General features: G+C 41.1%; 1 protein-coding gene across 1 annotated transcript; it reads left to right on the forward strand.

Moving 5' to 3' along the window:
* Positions 1-423: 423 nt before the first annotated feature.
* On the forward strand, positions 424-12,557 carry zgc:154075 (uncharacterized protein LOC556929 homolog). Its single transcript, XM_058409634.1, has 14 exons — positions 424-727; positions 5,647-5,754; positions 5,872-5,956; positions 6,041-6,114; positions 6,302-6,361; positions 7,401-7,508; positions 7,630-7,686; positions 7,776-7,906; positions 8,049-8,103; positions 9,031-9,123; positions 9,244-9,378; positions 9,477-9,578; positions 9,716-9,877; positions 11,612-12,557. Exons 2-14 carry the CDS (start codon positions 5,662-5,664, stop codon positions 11,723-11,725), a joined length of 1,269 nt encoding a protein of 422 aa, XP_058265617.1. The 5' UTR covers positions 424-727; positions 5,647-5,661; the 3' UTR covers positions 11,726-12,557.
* The last annotated feature ends 3,951 nt before the right edge of the window (positions 12,558-16,508 follow it).

A 16,508-nucleotide genomic window follows, 5' to 3' on the forward strand; every position in this document is an offset into this window, starting at 1 on the left:
ACACAGGAAGTCAAAATGAACTGAACGGGATGAACATACACGCCATGTGTAAATCTACTGTATAATCAATAATGTCCTTTAATTAGTAATTACACCTATATGTACTTGATAAAATACTGCTGTGATTACAATATAAAGACCGAAGAAAGATAAAGAAAAATAATAAAATGACCAGGGCTATTGTGGCAGTTTATTGAAGATTATATTTTACTGGATATAATTATTTTTACATGTATTGCATATTATTATAGTCATTAAAATATCTGCTTTTCTAAGCTGTAGCACATGTAATTTAGTGTTTATTTAATGCAATTTCCTTCATCTTATAACTGTATATTTTTATAATAAACACTATTATCCTTGTCCTCGCTCAAGCTGTCACGTGATGTGACGTCACCGAGGAAGTGCCGGCCCTCTGGGCAGAATCCCAATCGAATTCCTGAGGACTATTTAGGTGCACTAAAATGTAGTGAACTAGCAGTATGTTCCGGGAACAGTTTATAGTGCACTGTCTATCCCGAGAGGCTTTTCGGTATTTAGACAGCCACATCTGCTGAAGGGGAGGAATGTCTTCGCGATTTCTATCCGAAACCTTTGTTCACGAGATCTGGGCTAAAAATCTCGAGTGTAAATGATTTATGAAGACACACACACACACACACACACACACACACACGCTGAGTTTAACTGGAAGCTTCACAGTAAGAAGCTGCTGCTACCACGACAGGTGAGCAAACACACCTTACACTGACTGTAATATCCTGCAGGGGGGTCAGTAATGTCGCTCAGGGGGGTCAGTAATGTCGCTCAGGGGGGTCAGTAATGTCGCTCAGGGGGGTCAGTAATGTCGCGTAGGTGGTTCAGTAATGTCGCGCAGGGGGGTCAGTAATGTCGCGTAGGTGGTTCAGTAATGTCGCTCTGGGGGGTCAGTAATGTCGCTCAGGGGGGTCAGTAATGTCGTGCAGGGAGGTCAGTAATGTCGCTCGGGGGGTCAGTAATGTCGCGCGGGGGGTCAGTAATGTCGCGCGGGGGGTCAGTAATGTCGTGCAGGTGGTTCAATAATGTCACTCAGGTGGGTCAGTAATGTCGTGCAGGTGGTTCAGTAATGCCGCTCAGGTGGGTCAGTAATGCCGCTCAGGTGGGTCAGTAATGCCGCTCAGGTGGGTCAGTAATGCCGCTCAGGTGGGTCAGTAATGCCGCTCAGGTGGGTCAGTAATGCTGCTCAGGTGGGTCAGTAATGCTGCTCAGGTGGGTCAGTAATGTCGCTCAGGGAGGTCAGTAATGTCGCTCAGGTGGTTCAGTAATGTCGCGCAGGTGGTTCAGTAATGTCGCTCAGGGGGGTCAGTAATGTCGCTCAGGGGGGTCAGTAATGTCGCGCAGGGGGGTCAGTAATGTCGCTCAGGTGGGTCAGTAATGTCGCTCAGGTGGGTCAGTAATGTCGCTCAGGTGGGTCAGTAATGTCGCTCAGGTGGGTCAGTAATGTCGCTCAGGTGGGTCAGTAATGTCGCTCAGGTGGGTCAGTAATGTCGCTCAGGTGGTTCAGTAATGCTGCTCAGGTGGGTCAGTAATGCTGCTCAGGTGGTTCAGTAATGTCGCTCAGGGGGGTCAGTAATGTCGCGCAGGGGGGTCAGTAATGTCGCTCAGGTGGGTCAGTAATGTCGCTCAGGGGGGTCAGTAATGTCGCTCAGGGGGGTCAGTAATGTCGCTCAGGTGGTTCAGTAATGTCGCTCAGGGGGGTCAGTAATGTCGCTCAGGGGGGTCAGTAATGTCGCTCAGGTGGGTCAGTAATGTCGCTCAGGTGGGTCAGTAATGTCGCTCAGGTGGGTCAGTAATGTCGCTCAGGGGGGTCAGTAATGTCGCTCAGGTGGTTCAGTAATGTCGCTCAGGTGGGTCAGTAATGTCGCTCAGGTGGGTCAGTAATGTCGCTCAGGTGGGTCAGTAATGTCGCTCAGGTGGTTCAGTAATGTCGCTCAGGTGGGTCAGTAATGTCGCTCAGGGGGGTCAGTAATGTCGCTCAGGTGGGTCAGTAATGTCGCTCAGGTGGTTCAGTAATGTCGCTCAGGTGGTTCAGTAATGTCGCTCAGGTGGGTCAGTAATGTCGCTCAGGGGGGTCAGTAATGTCGCTCAGGTGGGTCAGTAATGTCGCTCAGGTGGTTCAGTAATGTCGCTCAGGGGGGTCAGTAATGTCGCTCAGGTGGGTCAGTAATGTCGCTCAGGGGGGTCAGTAATGTCGCTCAGGTGGTTCAGTAATGTCGCTCAGGTGGTTCAGTAATGTCGCTCAGGTGGTTCAGTAATGTCGCTCAGGTGGTTCAGTAATGTCGCTCAGGTGGTTCAGTAATGTCGCGCAGGTGGTTCAGTAATGTCGCGCAGGTGGTTCAGTAATGTCGCTCAGGTGGTTCAGTAATGTCGCTCAGGTGGTTCAGTAATGTCGCTCAGGTGGTTCAGTAATGTCGCTCAGGTGGTTCAGTAATGTCGCTCAGGGGGGTCAGTAATGTCGCTCAGGGGGGTCAGTAATGTCGCGTAGGTGGTTCAGTAATGTCGCTCAGGTGGTTCAGTAATGTCGCTCAGGTGGTTCAGTAATGTCGCTCAGGTGGTTCAGTAATGTCGCTCAGGGGGGTCAGTAATGTCGCTCAGGGGGGTCAGTAATGTCGCTCAGGGGGGTCAGTAATGTCGCGTAGGTGGTTCAGTAATGTCGCTCAGGTGGTTCAGTAATGTCGCTCAGGTGGTTCAGTAATGTCGCTCAGGGGGGTCAGTAATGTCGCTCAGGGGGGTCAGTAATGTCGCTCAGGGGGGTCAGTAATGTCGCGTAGGTGGTTCAGTAATGTCGCGCAGGGGGGTCAGTAATGTCGCGTAGGTGGTTCAGTAATGTCGCGTAGGTGGTTCAGTAATGTCGCTCAGGTGGGTCAGTAATGTCGCTCAGGGGGGTCAGTAATGTCGCGTAGGTGGTTCAGTAATGTCGCGCAGGGGGGTCAGTAATGTCGCGTAGGTGGTTCAGTAATGTCGCTCAGGGGGGTCAGTAATGTCGCTCAGGGGGGTCAGTAATGTCGCTCAGGGGGGTCAGTAATGTCGTGCAGGGAGGTCAGTAATGTCGCTCGGGGGGTCAGTAATGTCGCGCGGGGGGTCAGTAATGTCGTGCAGGTGGTTCAATAATGTCACTCAGGTGGGTCAGTAATGTCGTGCAGGTGGTTCAGTAATGCCGCTCAGGTGGGTCAGTAATGCCGCTCAGGTGGGTCAGTAATGCTGCTCAGGTGGGTCAGTAATGCTGCTCAGGTGGGTCAGTAATGCTGCTCAGGTGGGTCAGTAATGCTGCTCAGGTGGGTCAGTAATGCTGCTCAGGTGGGTCAGTAATGTCGCTCAGGGAGGTCAGTAATGTCGCTCAGGTGGGTCAGTAATGTCGCGCAGGGGGGTCAGTAGAGATCTGGAGATCTTTCTGTTTCATCAGATTATAGAGCGGCTGTAGGATGGACAGGTCCACGCAGTGACCCACTGAATGTCACCTTACTCCTCACTGATTCACTCATTTATCTCACTGAGATTGACCAATTCAACAGTTTACATAGTAAGAATAATTTGTGTAGAAATAGTGTCAATAAAAATGTTTATGCAGTTGTAAGACAAATAATAGATAAGACATATGAGACTAAATAATAGATACTAAAGTAACATCTATAACAATATATACACTATATTGCCAAAAGTATTCGCTCACCCATCCAAATAATCAGAATCAGGTGTTCCAATCACTTCCATGGCCACAGGTGTATAAAATCAAGCACCTAGGCATGCAGACTGTTTTTACAAACATTTGTGAAAGAATGGGTCGCTCTCAGGAGCTCAGTGAATTCCAGCGTGGAACTGTGATAGGATGCCACCTGTGCAACAAATCCAGTCGTGAAATTTCCTCGCTCCTAAATATTCCACAGTCAACTGTCAGCTGTATTATAAGAACGTGGAAGTGTTTGGGAACGACAGCAACTCAGCCACGAAGTGGTAGGCCACGTAAACTGACGGAGCGGGGTCAGCGGATGCTGAGGCGCATAGTGCGAAGAGGTCGCCAACTTTCTGCAGAGTCCATCGCTACAGACCTCCAAACTTCATGTGGCCTTCAGATGAGCTCAAGAACAGTGCGCAGAGAGCTTCATGGAATGGGTTTCCATGGCCGAGCAGCTGCATCCAAGCCATACATCACCAAGTGCAATGCAAAGCGTCGGATGCAGTGGTGTAAAGCACGCCGCCACTGGACTCTAGAGCAGTGGAGACGCGTTCTCTGGAGGGACGAATCGCGCTTCTCCATCTGGCAATCTGATGGACGAGTCTGGGTTTGGCGGTTGCCAGGAGAACGGTACTTGTCTGACTGCATTGTGCCAAGTGTAAAGTTTGGTGGAGGGGGGATTATGGTGTGGGGTTGTTTTTCAGGAGCTGGGCTTGGCCCCTTAGTTCCAGTGAAAGGAACTCTGAATGCTTCAGCATACCAAGACATTTTGGACAATTCCATGCTCCCAACTTTGTGGGAACAGTTTGGAGCTGGCCCCTTCCTCTTCCAACATGACTGTGCACCAGTGACCAAAGCAAGGTCCATAAAGACATGGATGACAGAGTCTGGTGTGGAGGAACTTGACTGGCCTGCACAGAGTCCTGACCTCAACCCCATAGAACACCTTTGGGATGAATTAGAGCGGAGACTGAGAGCCAGACCTTCTCGTCCAACATCAGTGTGTGACCTCACAAATGCACTTCCGGAAGAATGGTCAAAAATTCCCATAAACACACTCCTAAACCTTGTGGACAGCCTTCCCAGAAGAGTTGAAGCTGTTATAGCTGCAAAGGGTGGACCGACGTCATATTGAACCCTATGGATTAGGAATGGGATGTCACTTAAGTTCATATGCGAGTCAAGGCAGGTGAGAGAATACTTTTGGCAATATAGTGTGTATATATATATACATACATATATATACATACATATATATACATACATATATATACATATGTATATATATTTATATATTTATATATATTTATATGTATGGGGTGATCTCAGAAGCGTGGTTGTTGGTTTTCTCGGTTGGAGTAACTGAGGAATTGCTGATCTTTTTTTTCAGCACAACAGTCTCTAGACTTTGTTCACAGTGATGCATCTGGCACCGACTTCACTGCCATGGTCAGGGTCACTGAGATCACATGTTCCTCAGTCTCATGTGTGATGTGAACATTAACTAAAGCTCTTGACCTTCCCAAGAGAAGGAAAAAGAGAGAGTGGATTTAAAAGTAATAGTCTTTAAAATATTTACTTTTTGCTTTAATGATCATGTGCACTCCAGCTGGCATCATCTCCTCGAGTTTGGGGAAGACCTGATGGCCCGTTTGGATCAGATCCGTCAGATGCTTTAAAGGAGAAGATTAGTCATGAGTAAAATCTGACCTTAATACAAATCAGTTAACACGGTCAATATCACAAAAACACATATACATTTAAATAGAGACCAGAAATAGTGCAGAATCTGGAATATCAAATATTGATTAGTGAACATTTACTGTTTTTAAATATGTTTACATTCTAGAGCATTCCAATTGCAAAGGAAGAGTATGTATATTTATTTATAAATATAGTGTAGCTTGTTAACGTGGTTTCCTATGTCTACACAGTAGGCTGATGCTAAAATGCCGTCACCTGTTAAAGTTATCGTGGTTGGAGCGGGGAGCCGCGGAGAGACTTACTCCGACTTTGCCTCCATCCATCCTGATCGCCTGAAAGTACGTGTTTTTTCCTGATTACAGATTTTGGCCGTCGCTAGAAACAGGACAATCTGAACACTCTCTATGTTTTCTTTTGTTGTTGATGTTGTTGATGTTGCTTCATCTTCACCTTAGGTAGTTGGAATTGCTGACCCAAGACCTTTTGCACGAAAGAAGCTCCAGGAGCGTCACAAAGTGCCTGAAGGAAATGTATTTGATGGTAACAGTTGATTTTTTTAGACAACAGTGTGAGATATATATCTATAACATGCGCTGATTATAAACCTGTTTCATTATTTCATAGATTGGCATTGTGTAGCAGAAAGGGAGAAGTTTGCAGATGCAGTATTTATCTGCACTCCTGATCGCCTTCATAAGGTTTGTGAACTCTCTGATGTGATCATTCATATCAATACTTGGCCTTGATTCTACAGGTTTTTGGAACTGTCCTAAAGGTATGGCATTCTTCTAAAAGATGACCATGACCATGCTCGGACTGGCTAGTCCAGACCTTCAGTGTTGACTGTAGTGTAGTGTGACTATGAAGATGATGTTTGTCTTGCAGGAACCAGCGGTTGTTTTGGCGAGGAAGGGTTATCATATACTCTTGGAGAAACCAATGGCAGTAAGTGTGTTCACTCCTGCTTAATGAATTTATTTTTTTGAATTGCGAAGCTTCTAAGTTAAAATCCTGTCACACATTGGTGATGGGAATACCATTCAGTAGTAATGCTGACTGTTTGAATCCTATTGCAGCAGATTTCTGATGCTCTACTGCTTTCTTTCTGGACTTTTAATGCCTGTAGTGTTTGTAAGAGAGTGTGTGGTGTCTGAGTGTTTAGCAGGCTGTTGGGGGTTCAAGTGGCATGACCTATTGCCCACAGAGTGTGTGTGTGTGTGTGTGTGTGAGAGAGAGAGAGAGAGAGATTGTACCCTGCAGTAGGCTGGCACCCGGTCCAGGGTGTCCCCCACCTTGTGCTTTAAGTCTCAAGGGATAAACTCCATCTATGCCAATAAAAAATATTTTGCCATTTAAGAGCAGCAGAAAAGGTGAAAAACTAGAGAAAAATGACAGAAAATGTGAATTCGATGTGAGTTAGGTGAAGAGATGATGAGACAATCATTAAAACACAGAAGAAAAAACTACACTATACCTAAGTGATCACTCACACCGAGCACATCACACAGGGAAAGCGCTAGTTTACAGATGTTTACAGATGTTTACAGATGCTCACAGTGCTGTCCAGCGTTCAAAGATGATTTATAACTGATTTATAAGCCAGATTTCATCTGATTTCAAAAAAAGTCCTACAGGTCTTTAAACGTCTTTAAACAGCAAGAAATCATCCAGTCATCATTAGAATTTGTTTTTAAGTCTTAAAAGCACTTCTGTAAGTCGCTCCAGAAGGCAGCTAAAAACTCTCAACATTATAAAATTAGACAATTTAAACCTTACACTATAAAAGTGCAGGAAGTGGAATGACTTGTTTAATATAAATAATAATAAGGACACTTATTTGATCACGATGAGGATTTTCGATGTGATCTCAGACATTTGGATGTTTGTTCAGTATACCTGTACACATTTACTACGTACTTTGTATATCATCACATTTTGACCAATAAAAAAATGACCATACCTTAATTTTTATTCCTGTGTCCAGGTGACTCTAGAGGACTGCACAGAGATTGCAGAGACTTGCGTTCAAAGTGGCGTAATGCTAACAGTGTGCCATGTTCTCCGATACGACCCGTTCATCAGAAAAATCAAAGTAAATCCATTTTATTTCAGTTTCTTCACTGTCTTCACTGTGAATGGGTGACTCTAAGAGAGATATCTGTTACCACAGTGAGACCAAGTAAACATCATAAAGAGTTCCCTTCATGTTTCAGGTGCTCATCGACAGTGGAGCCATCGGGGACGTCATTCATATTCAACACTTTGAACCAGTAAGATTAATTCTAATACTAGTACTAATCTTACATAATCCAGGTTAATTTATATTAATGTGAATGATCTTGGTGTTTTTTTTTTTCAGGTGGGCTTTTATCACTTCGCTCACTCCTTTGTGAGAGGAAATTGGAGAAATGAGGCAGAAAGCTCTTTTGCTCTTTTAGCTAAATCCTGCCATGACGTGGACTTGATCCATCACTGGGCTGGAGGACGCAGGTTTGGAATATAAATACAACAAATGTTTAATTGCTTTCTTTTAAAAATACCCATGCCCAAGAGAGATTTTAAAGAGATTTTTACAGTTCTGAAGAAAAAAAAACATTTCATTTTAATGAATTTGTCGTTGTATGATTTACAGGTGTATAAAAGTTTCATCATTTGGATCTCTCAGCCATTTCCGAAAAGAAAACAAGGTTTGTTTAAACTGAATAACTTTATTTTATAATTAAACGTGTGAAGTGCAGTGGTGGCTCATGGGGCAAGTGGGGCAGAGCATTTATATCACAACTCCATGCATTTAAATGATGTTTAAAAATACTAATTGTCCCATTTGGGTGACCAGGGATTTAGCACTGTTATTTTTGAGAAGGTTTGTTTTCTGTTTTCTTGCTCATTTCTCCGCCCCACTTCGCTCCAAGGAATTATTTTTACACCAAGTGATGAAGAATTGCAGAAGGTTTTAAAGAGAGAGAGGCAGGTAGATCTTTTTCCCTCCCAATGCTCACTCTATTAACATTTTTAGTAAAGGAAGAGCAGAATATGTGAGAGTAAATGACAGAAGATTGGGCTATTTTAAAAAATACTCTGCAGCTTCCTAGAACTTGTGTTCTAACTAATAATCTAAGGTAAATCTAACAAGTGCAGAAACTCTATCTATGATGTCCAGAATAATTTCTTTTGTAAGACTTAATGGGAAAAGGATTATGGAGTGGATAACGTCCAGACACCAGAAATATGTGAAATACTTCTTTCCCCACATATTATCTGATGAATAGAAGATGTTTCCCTTTTATATGCCCAATTTTATTGTCCTACTTTCAGGTATTTTTGGTGCTTTTTTTTTTTTTTTTTTAGATTTATCTAAAATTGAAATTTTACTGAAAGATCATCTCTGATATCTGATCTTCTATACTGTGTGCTGCATGACTGCATGTTGTTGACTCTCAACTGTCCATTACTTGGTTGTATAAAAAATTCATTCTTTAGCATATGCCCTGTGAGATGACCGTTTAGTTTGAGGGTATATCCTTGCTGTTGTCAGCCTTCTTCACCAAAATCTGTGGTTGCAGTCCACTGATAATGTGGCTGAAATATCTGAAATAATGAGTCTGTGTATTTAGCCACCAGGAGCAGCGAATCGTTGCTTGGACTGTTCTGTAGAGACAGACTGTGCGTATTCGGCGAAGAAAATCTACCTGGACAGAGTCAGAAAGGTAAAGTTGCATTTTTCCTTTTCCCTGGCCCTGAAACTGAATGCTCTGTTCTATCTACATACTATATTGAGTTTGATTAAAGAAGAACAGACTAACATTTTGGTGCTTTGTGTGTTCTAGGGATGGGTGAGATGGCCGGTGTCGGTTATATGCGGCAGTTCCGTCTCTGATATCGAGTCAGTAACCGAGGCCTTGAAAACAGGTCCATACGGTCGCTGTGTCTATGAGTGTGACAACGACGTGTGCTCAAATCAGGTAATCTTTAAAACTGGTCATATTTCCAGAAATTATACAATATCCTTTAACAAATGTCAGCTCAAGGTGCCAGGCCAAAACCCTCTTTCTCTATTTAGGTTGTTAACATGGAATTTGAAGGAGGCCTCACTGCTTCTTTTAGCATGGTGGCATTTACAGAAGAGGTGTGTCAGCGCAGAACCAGTGTCTATGGCAGTAAGGTAAGACATTAGTATGTTCTATGCCACTAATCCATTTTTATTGGTTTTTGAGTCATTCATTTCGGATCAGGGTCTCGATGGACCCCGAGCCTATCCTAGTGTTTTTTGACGTTATTTTCTCTGAATATATTCTCCAGGGGGAGCTGACCTACAACGGCCAGGAGATCCAAGTATTCGACTTTCTCACTCAGGTATCCACAAAGCACACAGTGGACATGACTGTACCGGGGAGCTTCAGCAAAGGTGGTCACGGCGTTGCAGATTATCATCTCGTTGACACCTTCGTTTCAGCTGTGGCGGTTAGTTTCTTATATCACTTCCTGTTTCTGGACAACACAGTATGGTCTGCTGTCATTTATGTAAGGAATAAAACATGACCAGACTAGCAAGGAAAAGGAGAGTGTGGTCAATCCATTAACAACACATTCTGAAACACTTTATTCCTCTTCTACCACAGCTACAATTACAATTTTTTGGATCAGGCAATTAAAAAATAAAAAATCTATATCTTAACTGTGGTCAAATAGTTACATTAAATGTTGTGGACAATTTAGTTAGTTAACTCGTCATGTTATAAACAGTCCTTCTCTCACAGCTTTTCACAGTTAACTAAAGAAAGAAACACAAAAGACATCTTTCCTGAAGTTTCATTTCTGTTCTAGTTCGGTTTAATGCTGTGAAATCTATAAAATTTCCTGTTATCATTTTGTGATAGGAAGTAGTAATTCTCTCACAAGTCTCTCGTTTTTTCCCTCTTTCTTGAAGTTAATAGGACAAAATGGCACCTTTTCCTCTTAAACAGAAACCACAAAGCCCTCTGTTCTTAAAGACTATAAAAACTTTACCTTGGACTGTTACAGAACACAGACAGTGATAATAATATATAATAATCTCCTCACAGAAAGTTTCACCATATCAACAATAACTCTCAATTTTCATTCCTAAATTCTCTGTTTTACTACAGAAATGAGAATATATTGAACCAAGCACATTAATATAAACCTGGGATTGTCCTTGAATCTAGATCTGCTTCTAGATCCTAATAAATCAGCTCTATATGTAAAGTGTTTGAATAATTGATAATGTTTAAATTGCTGTTGTTTGTCTAAAGGTATTGTTTCATTGCCCTGTGATGTAATGATGTAAAATCATTCATTTCAACTGTATTGTCATTAAACAAGAGTTCAGTGCAGTATAAAATACAATATCATGCCAGCTCTCTGGTGAGGAACAGTAGACAGAGACAGCTGTGGCAGCAGACAAAAGACAGACAGACAATAGGTACGCAGACAGTGAATGCAAGGTATGAACAGGTCAAAGGGATTTTTCAAGTGCAAACTTCTGAATATATATATAGAGAGAGTCTCTCGGTGAAAATCCTTCTGTTTTTCACTTGAACACAAGGCTATTCATGTGATTTAAACAATATCAGCAATACCTTCAGTGAAAAGTAGAATCTTAGAATTTCAGAGATTCTTGGTACTCGGACCTTTCTGTTTGATTGAATTCATCTGAGTGTCTTCTGAACATGAAAACTCTGACCTTCTGTACGGTGTCAATACATGTACGGTCAGCATCACATGTTTGCTTCTGTTTATAGAGTTGCCTAGAGATTGCGCAACATCTTGAATTGTGAAATATAGTGGACAGTCCAGATGTTGCATATTTCCTCTTTGTACAAATGTCTTACAGTTTCTGTTTATTTCCAGTTTAAGATTGGAAAAATGTCAAATGCCAAGACTTTTGGACCCATCTATATACTGTACATGGAGAGTGAATTTTATGTAAGAGGTATCTTGGGTATATCAAGTGTATAGTAAACAGTATCACAAAAGGTATTTTAATTAAGTTTAAAAGTATTCAGTTAAGAGAGTTTTGTGTTCAAGTTATATGTACACATATACCCATAGCTAGTGGCCCAGTGATAAATAAATACGGTACAATTTAATGTTTAAACCTCCCTAAATTCAGCCACACAACTTTTCCCCACTTATTTTTAAAATAACGTATGGTCTTGTGTTTCATCGCTGTAGAACGGAGACCCAGTGCTGGTCCAGTCCGGTCCGAAGGAAACGCTGGCGAGTCACAGGCTGGTGTTCGAGGCCGAGCGTTCTCGTCTGGAGAACAGAGTGGTGATGTGTGAATGATTACAACTAGACCATGAAGGCCCAAACTTTTTTTTTCTTTTTTTAATGACTGCATTAATGATAGTATTTGACATTTTAAACTCTAACATTCATTTTAAGTTGCATTGCAGGCAAAATTGCCCTTTCTGTCTGGATGCAAAGGATGGCTTACTCTCACAACTGTCGAGGGTTTTCTATAGTTTTAATACCAGTAAAACCAGTAAATGATTAGTATCTGTGAACTTGTGTGTGCAGCCTTCCTCTGCGTGTGTTACACTGTCCTGTCACATGGCATCAACAGCAGTTTAAAGTTGTAGTGGCCTGTTTCATGTGACCTTGAGGAAGCACTTGAAGGTGTTCGTCTTTATTCTCCCAGGTTGGTGTCTATTGTATGTTCGGTAAAATCTGACTGGTGTGAGAATCGCAGATGAACCAGATGAAGAGGAAAAAATGGGAAAAACTTCTTTTCCCAGCATCAGATGAAAATTGTTCTGATTTGATTTTATTCCGATTTTATGAGACAGCTATTACGATTTTAGACATTGCTTTTAAATTCTGTATGTATAATTATTTCATTAATTTTATTATTTGCATTTATTTGTTTATAATCAATCTTTAGAAAGAGTAAGCATCAATTTAGACTTTTTTTTCTAATAGTAGAACAAATAAACATTTAGAAACCAATTTTGTGCACAATTACTGTATATATATTTATCCTGTCCTGTTCTTAAAAATAAGTGATGTAATGCTGTTTTGTCTCCATTTACATGATCACATGTTGAGATGAACAATCCTGAATGTCTCGGTTGATCTGTGTATCTTGTGTACGAGTAAAGCATGTTACCACGTGTTATTTTGAAGTGCCTGGCTTCCAGTGTGTACAACGTAGCTCTTGGAAATCTGAGCCGATATCGTTTCGGGTCAAAAGTTAGACTTGTGATTTAGGCAGGACGATCTGAGAGCTGATATGTAGCACGCTGGCTCCGGAGACTTTGACCTTGGATGAGCCATCTTCTTCTGTTAGTGTGTCGAAGGTGAAAGAGATTTGTTTGGCGTTTCTTTAGACGTGTTACTGTCGTGGGCGGTTCCATGGGTACGTGTCACGGAGGCAGGAACGGACTTTGACCCAGCAGTCGGGGAGCAGTTTCTGTGAGATTGTAATCATATTCTAAATCTCCTGTAGATGGCAGAACAAACACAACACTAAGGTAAACAGAGGTCTGTCCTCTAGTACACCAAGTAATTGTACAAAGGGTTAGTGACCTGAACAAGAGACCGTAAATGCTGTGATGTCAATTATAGTTTACTTTAGAATGGAGGACGTCCTGTGTAGTAAAATGTTTGTGAGTTCACTCATCCACCAGCTTCTGTGATTGAGATCTGGGAGACTCCCACATTGATACTTGATCTCGGTCCAATCGCAGACCAATTATCTATCTCTGCAATAGCAGTTATTACCGTCCATTTCATCGACTCCAAGGGTGAGTCCAAGGGTGGACAATACTTGAGTAACTGTTCTTTGTTATAATACTTAATTATGTTAGTGTATTTACTTTAAAACTAGTAGACTTAGCTCAAGAAAAACTTTCATCTTTATTTCATTTTTGAATTCTTGATACAATCCGCTTCTTCTCACCTCCAGCCAGTGACTCTACGCAATTTATCGACTGAATTGATTCACTTCAGCATCTAATCAGCTTCATCCATGTAGAAAAATCAGTCCTACTGGGTACCATATCCATATACCTATACCATACCATTATCACAACTCAAAGTCTGTAATTTTCCATGTTTTCAAAACACTGCAGCTGCAAAATAATAATAATAATAATAATAATAATAATAATAATAATAATAATAATAATGAGAATTTTTTAGTAAGTAATAAAAAATACATTTTACATGAACTTGTTTTAACTTTGTGAAAATATTTTAGTTTTTTTTTACTATTTAAAAGTACCATTTTTCACCTTTAGCTGATATTGCTGGTATAGATATTTACACATCATCCTTCACTTCAGTATAATTTTTCAGTACTTCCTCCACCCCTGGTGACCGCCTGGACAACCCTTTAACACTGACCTCAGCCACAGGTTCCAGCATTTTAATTTTAATTTGTAAAACTAGAAAACTGCCTGAAATCTGATTATGATCTGAACAGATTACATTTCTATCCGTTTCACTGTGATGTAGCTATTTAACGATGTGCAGAAATCACACTTCAGGAGAAATCACTGCATCTTCTGCTGCATTTATTAAACTCTGTAACCTACATTATCTTCAGACAGATGACCAAGGCAAGATACATAAATGAAGACATTTCCATGTAATTTTAGTAAAATACACACATGTATGGTTTCTTCACATTGAGGTATCAAGGTATGTTCTAGGCAGAAAAACAGCTGAGGTTACAGCGAGGATAGACACTCAGTGTTTTTAACACATAACCAGTGTGAATCTTTTGGTAATGTTTTAGCTAGTTAAGCTCTGATAATGTCAGATTTCTGCCAATGGTTAACTGCATAATAGCAATATCTCTAGAGCATACACCTCATTACTGTTTGTATTTCCTGATTTTACTCCACTTAACTCCACATTACTTCACCTCATGGACAAAATCATAGCATGAGTAAAATAGACTAAATGCTAAATTCAATTACTCTTTTCTGTGGGATTCTGAGATCATTTGCCTATGGGTTCATTTACATTAAGTTTTGCAGTTTTTTGGTTGGTTCTGATTTTATTTATTTTTATTTTAGTTTATTATTAAATATGTCTGAATATACTGTATATTTATGTGTAACTGAAATGAGCAGTGGCGTCATCTATTAAAACTTTCTTGTGTCTCTGGCTGTCACACGGCTGCTAAGACATGAGCAAACCTCACGTTGAAACCCATTTTAAAATATTTTTTATAGAATTTTAATTGTGCTTGACCTTAAGGTCTTCTCTTAGCTGCTGCTTGATCTTTGCCAGCTTATTAAACTGTATGTTACTCTGAAGAGATGGGAATATCCTCTGAATCTGAAACAAACCCTGTCCATCTCTAAAAAAAAAAAAAAAGCTTTCTTCATTTGTACTCCATGGACCTCTTGCCAGAGCACAGGTCAACAAGCTTCCTCTCCATCCTTTAGATCTTTTTTGAGCAAACAATAATCAAATGTGTGACTGTCGGACGGATGTTAGGTTTAGAAACCTTAGAATGAATGCCCCCTCCCTCGCTCTTTTCTTTTCTCCTTCCAGTTGCTCCTGTATCCAGTCTGCACTCTTCAGCTGTCCTGCTGCCTCCGAGTCACGTTTTCTCTGCTCAGGCCTCTGAGACATGGACAAGCTTCACGTCAGCTCAGTGTGCTCCTCCTGAAACTGGTGGATTTTATGTTTGAATCAGTAAATCTAAAATATCAGGACAAACTCAGTAGGACTGAATTAAACTGAATGTATCATTCATTTTGAGTTCTGTAAAAAATCACATGCTATGATTCCATGCAATATTTTTATATCAGTCTCCTTCTACAATATATTTACATTTCTGGCAGACAGACTTATCCAGAGCAACTTACATTTTATCTCATTTAATACAGCTGAGCAACTGAGGGTTAAAGGCCTTGTTTAGGGGTCCAGCAGAGGCAGCTTGGAGGACCTGGGATTCAAACTCACAACCTTCTGATCAGTAATCCAACACCTTATCAACTCGGCCTCAGCTGACAGTGTTAGCACCAGTTCTAATCATTTTTTATATAGATAGTAATTATAATATATCCACAGTGGGTGGCCTCCAGTCGGGTGAGAAAAAGTCAGTCCACAGGAAGTTCCATGGGAAAATCGTGGGCCTAAGACACTGCAAGGAAACTGATGCCCCATTCCCTTAAAACAACAACAACGATTTGATGAGTGAACCATTTTTAACGTACACTTAAATTACGTTCTCTGTTCCAAAGCCTGAATCCATTCTTGCTTTCATTAAAATCTTAAAATGTAAAATAGTCACGTTCCAAAGAGAAGCAGCTACACACAAACCATGCTAACGAAAAACATTTGTGTGGTTATTTATCTTCAAATGTCCATAACCTATAGATTTTATGGCAGGCTTGTCCATTCAACTGCACAATGTGGAATGTCCCAGCCATGTTTATTCTGTTTTGATTCACTTCAGTGCTTGTCTATGTGATAGTGCTTTTTAATCTAATCCCAATGTACCATAGAACACTAACCTGCTTTACATGAAACATTGCAGAGTTCTTGAAAAATGCAAAGATTCATGGATTACTTGTCCATCAAAGTCACTTCATATCAAATGGACAATTATTTGGAAGTTTTTTTCTTTCCTTCTTTTCTAAATGTATGTTCAGTTGTCTTTACTGATTTACTGATCTGTCATTGGACACAAACTGGAGACATCGAGGTCAGTGAGGGACAGGTGGTCACTGAACAAACTCCTGTCCATCATGGACAATCCATCTCACCCGCTCTACACCACACTACAGAGTCAGAGGAGCTAATTCTCCAAAGACTCATTCAGATTCGTGTCACAGAGAACGCTACCGGAGATCATTCACACCATTCACTATCACATTATACAATAGCTCATCTGTGTGTGTGTGTGTGTGTGACAGGTGATAACACTCTCACACTGAACTACTACAACTATTAACACTTTTCTCTAGACTCAGCATTCTTCATATTTATTATCTACCAACAGTTTGCACATGTGGACTGTACTATAATGTAAATAAATCCAAGACTGTGTTTCATATCTGCACTGCTACCTTTAACTTATTGTACTCTATATTTATGTATATATATG

The sequence above is a fragment of the Hemibagrus wyckioides genome, linkage group LG15, assembly GCF_019097595.1.
Source record: "Hemibagrus wyckioides isolate EC202008001 linkage group LG15, SWU_Hwy_1.0, whole genome shotgun sequence".
In the NCBI taxonomy this organism is placed as follows: Eukaryota; Metazoa; Chordata; class Actinopteri; order Siluriformes; family Bagridae; genus Hemibagrus; species Hemibagrus wyckioides.

Excerpts from the sequence above, each read along its gene's own strand:
- zgc:154075 (XM_058409634.1), top strand. The coding sequence starts at position 5,662 with ATGCCGTCACCTGTTAAAGTTATCGTGGTTGGAGCGGGGAGCCGCGGA. Across the intron at positions 6,362-7,400 it reads TCTTGGAGAAACCAATGGCA|GTGACTCTAGAGGACTGCAC; the intron begins GTAAGTGTGTTC and ends TCCTGTGTCCAG. Across the intron at positions 9,379-9,476 it reads ACGACGTGTGCTCAAATCAG|GTTGTTAACATGGAATTTGA; the intron begins GTAATCTTTAAA and ends TTCTCTATTTAG.